This window comes from Lolium perenne, chromosome 3 (assembly GCF_019359855.2).
Source record: "Lolium perenne isolate Kyuss_39 chromosome 3, Kyuss_2.0, whole genome shotgun sequence".
In the NCBI taxonomy this organism is placed as follows: domain Eukaryota; kingdom Viridiplantae; phylum Streptophyta; class Magnoliopsida; order Poales; family Poaceae; genus Lolium; species Lolium perenne.
In genome coordinates this window covers 121,388,584-121,396,320 of record NC_067246.2, presented here as the reverse complement: position 1 = coordinate 121,396,320, position 7,737 = coordinate 121,388,584, and the positions used below count along the sequence as shown (strand labels likewise).

At 45.2% G+C, this 7,737-nt stretch overlaps 1 protein-coding gene across 1 annotated transcript; it reads left to right on the top strand.

Annotated features, from left to right (window-relative positions):
- Positions 1–207: 207 nt before the first annotated feature.
- On the top strand, positions 208–3,599 carry LOC127339586 (uncharacterized). The gene is made up of 7 exons (XM_051365423.1): positions 208–364; positions 419–603; positions 1,132–1,182; positions 1,268–1,385; positions 1,480–1,583; positions 1,803–1,868; positions 2,917–3,599. Exons 1-7 carry the CDS (start codon positions 208–210, stop codon positions 3,421–3,423), a joined length of 1,188 nt encoding a protein of 395 aa, XP_051221383.1. The 3' UTR covers positions 3,424–3,599.
- Positions 3,600–7,737: the final 4,138 nt, after the last annotated feature.

Genomic DNA, 7,737 nt, shown 5'->3' with positions numbered 1-7,737 from the left:
AAAGATGGGAAATATTTTTTAAAGCTCGTATAATAGGAAAAAAATCCTACGGGCCATACGCACGCAAATACCAAAATTGACTCGCCTTTCACCGAATTAATGTCACTCACTTCCTCTCACATCTCGCTCCTACCATCCCCACTCAGTTCCTGGAAGGCTGGAATCCCCCACCGCCGGTGAATGGACCCCTGGTCCCCTGCCTCTCCGATGGTGGCCTTGACGGCCACCTCCTTCTTTCGCTTTCTCCAGGAGACTGGACTTGCTGAAGGGCAGGTGACCCAGCAGGAGGCGCCAACGGAGGTGGAGGGGCGGACCTCATCTTCACCGAATCCGCAGCCGGGTGCACCACCACCGGCATTCTGTGGTTCTGCGTCGGCCTCCTCTCCGCCACCCACGACGTCCTCCCGCCCCCAATGAGCTCCCTCCTCCATCAGGGCTAATTCTTCAACGTCGCTGACCACGCCGGCATTCCGCTGGCCGGGCTCTTTGACAACGGACATTCCTCTCTGGCTTCAATCCCCTCGGAGTTCTTCAACCACGGTGTCGTCTACCCTTCGCCGCTCCCTTATTGATGCTCGTGATCCACCTCGACGAGAAGCTGAGGTCCATCACTTTTGGCTCTCTCCATCTATGTGCGACCCCTCTTTGGTACACTACAATCAAAAGTTGAGTGCTTCACCTTGTAGAAATACACATCCATGTGAAGCAAACAAATTTCATAGATGAGGTGGCAGTATTTTGTCTCAGGGAATTAGACTGGTATCTCAATTCTTTGGACAAATCATGTAGATGAAATAATTAATGCCTCTGATTTTTATTTGCAATAGGTAAGTATTATCACCTGAATCACCATGTGTCCATTTAGATGAAATGATGATTGGGTAAAGAATTGCACAGCTTATCTGCAATGTTGAAATCCTCGAAATGACACTTCCTTGAAAATTTTGTTGGTTGGTAAAGTTTAACAGCCTCTTCCTTCAGCTTACCCTGTAAACTTTGGCTGATGTGAAAGGTAGCACGCTGATCATATGAAGGAAGAGTTCACGTTTACTTATATTTCTCCATTGTTGTCTCATAACTTTGCAAACTAATTTTATGAATGATACTAATTGAGAGATTTTGTTGGATCAGTTCTTTGACTATGCAATTGGTATCAATCTTCCAAGGTCCCGGTTCCTACAGGTGAAGGCAACATCAGATTTGCAGCTACAGTTTTTTATGATGTGGTGAATAAAATTCTTTAGACTAACGCTCCTATTTCTAACAGAAATTATGTTCGCCATGTAGTCTGATCTGTATACATTGGTTGCTAGCTTTGTTACACACAATTCAACAAGAACAGATCCATCAAATCCCTCAATTGAGCTGGGCCCTGAATTCAAAAGGTCAAGCGCTAACATTTCATTCCCCACAAGAAAAAATGTTAGATTAATTTTCGAGCTGGAAATGCAAATAGGCTGATGTTCTTTCTAATGGCAGGTTGGGAGTTCCTTGGTCGCTTCAAGTCGATTCCTAGCATTGTTGAGCTCAAAAGCTTGAAGGTTTCCGGTGATGTTTGGTTCGGTTTTGGCATCGTTCTGAAGGTATTATTTATGACCAAGTTGTCGACTTGCTACAATCTTTACTACAGTTGCAGTCCCCAGAAACATTTTCTGACTACCTGTGACCTGCTATTTTGCATTACCTGGATAATATGTAGCTTCACTTTTCATATGATTGTTGTTCTAAGTTACGACTATTTATGAAGAGATATATCAGAGTGTATATAAATATGGAGTGATGACGCTTTTTTACGGGGCAAGGTGGCTATCACAGGAAAACCTGGTGTCAAGCTGGAAACCCCAGATGGCACAGTGCTGAAGAACAAGGTATCTTTTCCCAGGATGCACACGTTTGTCGATCTTTCAAGAATTTGTAGTTTAAGCAAATAAATATCAAAGTTCTAGCATGCTTTTTTACCATTTAACACACAATTGAAATCCTTATTTCTTGTAAGATACTGGTAAAGATCCATATGCTATTGTGGTATTGATGCCTTTCTGCTGGCCTTTTCGCTTATCACCAAAGCTAGTCACGAGAGTGTTTCTAAAAAGTCAAATAACCAAGTTTTCCTTACTTATTTGTTGCTTCCACTAAGCTATGCTCACTAATGCTCTTCATCTCCTACTGTTGCATTATATTTTTTATAAGCCTCCTCGTATTGCATCGTGCTTGTGCAAATGTCACATTTCTTTGCTGACCAGGATATATTGCCAGCTTCCACTTGTTGCAATTATTTTAGTGCAGCACTTCACTGAGTTGTGGACTGTGGTTACCACATACCAGTCAATTGCGCTTCACCATTAGAGTAAATAGCTGTCTTCCGATTGAAGTAACTGGAGATCTTGTTATAATATCAGTTGTACTGTTATTCATGGTTGTCCATATTATTCTTATTATATGCGAATAGCATCTTTACACTACAATCAAAAGTTAACTGCTTCACCTTGTAGAAGCAAACACATTTTCCAGATGAGGTTGTAGAATTTTTATTATAATCATATTTCTAGGCCTGTGTTGATTAGTTCGAAACAAGTAACATGGCCTTCTTAATTAATTCAGAGGGCTGATACATGGAAATGATAAATGGATTGTATAATTCTGTTCAGTTTATTAAACATCTACCATGCAAATGAATTGACCATCACCATTTGATCCACCAGGTGTATCGAACTGGTGTCTTTCATTTAGTGTCTGATTTCTCTCAATTGTTTTCCTATTAAGGTTATTATGCAACCAAGTTCTGTCCCAAAGCATGCAAGCATGTTTTATTCCTTATGCAACCAAGTTCTTTCCCAGGAGTAAATGTTTTGGTGGTTCAAAATGTGTGACAGGTTTCAAAATGAAAATGACTTCAGTCCAATTATTTCATTGCAGCAGAGGCAGTCGAACCTGAAGAAAGTGCAGCGTGCGGCCGGAGCCTGTCTCGGTGTTGACGGGACGTTAAGGGCGGGCACGGGTGCCGGCTGGATCATGTTCACGCATTCAGGGTCGTGCAGTGCAGCCTGCCATGGAGGTTGCGCCGGGAGGCGGGAGCGGGTGCGGATGCTAGCGGGAGCCTGTTCCCGCGTTCAGGGGAGCTCTTGTCGGATGGCAGCGGGCAGCGTCGGGAAGTCCTGCGGTGGCGACGGCGATCGGCAAGCGGGAGTGTTGCGGCGGACACCGGGAAGTCCCGCGGCGGTTATGGCGACCGGCGAGCGGGAGTGTTGCGGCGGCGATCGGCGAGCGGGTGTTCGCCTCTCTATCTCATTCAACCATTTTTTGATCGTGGGTGTTGTCTGCCTTGATTCTCTAGAGAGGGGAAAGGAAGAATCGAGCGTGGGTGGGTGTTGTCCGCTCCGTCAAACATGGAGAGGCTGTGGCGCGTTCGATATGTTGGTTTGATGGCCAAGATCACTTGGATCAGACCCTCTGGGTCTTTTATTAGTAGTGGTGATGGATACAGAGCTCTGGACGCTGAGAAAACTCAAAAGGAAAATTTTACTTCATTTCCTACTTGACCAGGATTTAATCTTGTTATATATAAGTTGGCTCGATATTATTTGATATTGAGTTTTGAATTTGTATTTCTAATATATGCCGATATGTTTGGACCAAGTGAATGTATTTGTTTTTTTCAACTTGTTATATGCCTATATCGTTGTTATGGTTATAGAAAAATTGCCCGTGCGTTGCATCGGGTGATAAATTGTTAAATCATCGTAGCATAATGATATATAAAGACTAAGATGAGTATGGATTATATTTTACCTCCTTGCACCGTTCTAGTTTACATCTTAATTTTCATGTGTGGTCTTGTCGGAGCTCGCCTCTCGACCTATGAACTTACTTTTATCCTTGCTTCTCTCGCTGTCTTGTCGGGGTGATGCCTCGACGGCGAACAGCTTTTGTCTCGGTTGTTTTTATGGCAGGAGTTTATGAAAAAAAAAACTTCACGTTTCAATCTTTTTTTATCGGATGTCCCCGAACGGACTTCACATTCCAATCTTACGCGTACTGACCATATCATCAAAGTTTGTGTTTCATGTCTTTGTATTAGATCGGCAAGCTCGCCACTTTCAGACTGGACATATCAGAGTTGTGTTCGGGTCTTCTACTCGTGTTGCAGGCCTTCTTTTTTCTAGGCGAAACATCCTTGATCAGATTAATCTCGTACAATTCACAAACGTTTGTCCTATAATAGGCTACAATCTGCCCATCGCTAGCACATATTTTTCCTGGGCCTTTAGGGTTTAATCCAACGCACACACGGCCAATCGAATCAATTATTCGAAATAAATAATGTGCCAATGGATGCCAGATTCTTCTAGCTTGCCAAAGAGAGATATCCTCGCACACTTCGCGAGCGGTTGCTGCATGGGTCTGGCCGGAAAGACATAGAGCAGCAGCCAACAATATCGGACTGGATCTAGATGACCTTCGACGACAGCGATGATTGTACCTGTCAGTGGGCTGACCAAGGAGCCAAGGCCGCCGCGTAGCCGACGCGGGTGAGCCCTGAGTGGTGCCAAGGCGGTGACACGGACGTGACCAATACTTCGCGAGGCTATGACCCGCTGCACTACTGGCTTAGGCGGTACTACGACATGGTGATGGACATCACGGCCAAAAAAGAAAGGCTTCGGTCCGTCGGTGACGAGAACTTGAGCCGTCCTACAGCTTCATCCCAATATAGTGGTCGCCGACGCTGGTAGTCCTTTGCGGCAGCATTGACCCCTACTGCCCGGACGCCTGCGGGGTTGCCGCCTTGTCTGGCACTCCGGCTGCTGGCATTGGCCTGCGGCGTTGCCACCCTGTCTGGCTGCTGGCATTGGCATGTCCGCCGGATTGAACCCTATAGAGTACGTATAGCCTCGCAAGGATCGTGGACGTGCGCACAGGGGCCTGGTGACCACCGCCGTAGCGATCGAGCCTCTTGTATAAATCATCGAACTTCTATCTGGTTGTCCTTGTCGTCATGATCAGAGGTAGCCTTGTGGTGCCTTGAAGCCTAGCTGCTCACTTCTACGATGGGATCTGCTGCCTGCACCTGCATCATGCAACCTGTCCAGCAGCCCCCGTTCATCCTTAGGTCCCTCCTAGATGCGATCTTCTTCCTGCTGTTGCGTGCAGATAGAGTCTTTACTCCCGGCTGCATTCACGAGACAATATGCATGGCTGCAGTTATGCATCTGTGCAGCTTAATCTGGCCACGCAGGAGCGGCTCAGTCCGCCGATGTTGGTGCCGGTCCGGCGTTTCTGGTCGGGGTCGAGGAGGAGCGCCTGCACAAACTCGAGGTATCCGCCTCGTCGCTTCTTAGTTGATGCTAGTGGATTTCGTCGTGCTCTATCTCGCGTCGTGGTCGATATATCGTGCTCAGCTATATATGGAAGAGTTTGGAACGTCCCCGGTAGGAAAACCTATAGGTGATTGATCTGGAGTTGTTTTCGGAGCTACTACCTAGATGTAAACAGCGGTAGACGTGGAGTTATTTTTGGAACTATATGATAAGACTTCAAGCACGATACGGGGGACGGACGAAAATCATGAATCAAACGGACGAAGGAAACGAACGGACCAAACCACGGAAACGCTTTTGCTTTTATTATTAGGTATAGATTGGTAATTTGATATCGTTTTTACATTTTTAGCAAGGTAATCACAATTTTTTTATTACATCGAGCCTTCGAGCCGGCTTGCGAGCTTCATCGAGCGGGCTTGTTGAGCCTCGAGCCTTGGCCGAAAGGTTTAGGCTTGGCTTGTCTGACCTTCGATCCGAGTCGAGCCCGAGCCAAGCCTTGTCGAGCCCGAACCGAGCCTCGAGCCTTGAGCTTTGTGTCCAGCCCTAGCCGCGCGCACAATTAAAACTATCCCGCCCATGTAGTTTAAATTCGCCCTATTTTCGTTAAATCGACATAAAGTCATGTGAGTGGTGGGAAATTAGCAAGGTTTGTTGAAAATTAGTAAAACTCTAGAATTATCCTTTAAATATGCTCTACTTCGTGTGAAAAACGGGGTGTGGAGGCACGTTGAGTTGTTTTATTTGTACTTTCTTCATTAAAACTCTCATTTTATGCACTTTGGATGGAAAGAAATCATTTGTACATAAATTTTGACAACGCCATTTGCAGATATTAATTGTTTTACATGCCAAGATGCACCCATCCACCAAATATGGGGCAAAAGTTTATCACAATCTAGATATGTATAATTAGTGAGGGACCCATTTAATTTTGTGCAAGTTTTCCACTATTTAGCTAGAGAGAAGGGGTTAATTAATTATGCCATGTCAGGGGTTATGTGTTTTATTTTAGGTTTATGTGAATTAAAATACAACTTCTTTATTTGTGTGCTATGATTAATAAAAACTAGATCGATCGAGTGCGCACATACTATTAGAGGCACCTGAAAGAACATCTCTCACATTATGTTTTGTGTGTTTGATGTCAATATATGTGATACACTAATGTTTGTTTAAGTGGTACATGGATTACATAGATACATGTTCATGTGTGTTGGATGTGGTCAGTCTGTCAAAAGAAAACAGCAAAAAGTTCATCAGGCCGGATAATCCGGGCCGGATATTGTGGAAATATCCGGCCCCCAGTTTTCGGCTAAGTCCTTGAGGAAAAACAAGTCAGTATAGGGGCCGGACATTTGCCCGGATATTGTCCCGTTTTTGTTCCAGGGCCGGAATATCCGGGCCGGACATTTTGGAAATATCCGGCCCCCTCGAATTTGGCTAAGGACCTGAAGAAAAACAAGTCTGGCATAGGGCCGGACATTTGGCCGGATTTTGTCATGGTTTTGTCCCGAAGGCCGGATTATCCCGGGGGGTGGATTATCCGGCCCTTACTTAGGCCAGAATATCCGCCCCCCCGGAAGCTGCAACGGCTCATTTTCTGGGGGGAGGGGGGTATAAATACCCCCCTTCTTCTACCTTGGATGCTTGCTCAATCATTGCACAAGAAATCTGCCAAGCCACCTCCATTAGAGCCACCTCAAGAACACAAGATTTGCAAGATCTCCTTCCTCCCCCAACCAAATCTCTTGATCTTTGAAGATTCGAAGGAGAAGACACCGATCTACATCCTCACCGAAGCGTTTCTCATTTCCCCCTCTCTTGTTTGAGGGATCTCATGCTAGTGTTCCTATTTGGTTCCCTAGTTGATTTGTGTTGATGTGTTGTTGTTGATTGTTGTATTGTTACAGATTTGGGAGCCTCCAATTCAGTTGTGGATGTGTGCCCCAAGAACCTTGTAAAGGCCCGGTTTCCGCCTCGAGGAAATCCCTTAGTGGAAGTGGGCTAGGCCTTCGTGGCGTTGCTCACCGGAGATCTGAGTGAAGCCTTCGTGGCTGTTGGTTTGGCTTTCGTAGCAACCACACTCCTCCAAACGTAGACGTACCTTCTTGCAAAGGAAGGGAACTACGGGAATCATCTCCGTGTCATTGCGTGCTCCACTCTCGGTTACCTCTATCCTATTCTATCTCTTATATTGCTCAGCTATATCTTGCTTAGTTGTTTGCCTTGTCATATAGGTAAATTCACTTAGTTGCATATCTAGAGAATTTACCTTTGTGTCAAGCCTAAATTGAAAAAGAACTAGAAATTGGTTAGCACCTATTCACCCCCTGATACGTCTCTGACGTATCGATAATTTCTTATGTTCCATGCCGCATTATTGATGATATCTACATGTTTTATGTACACTTTATGT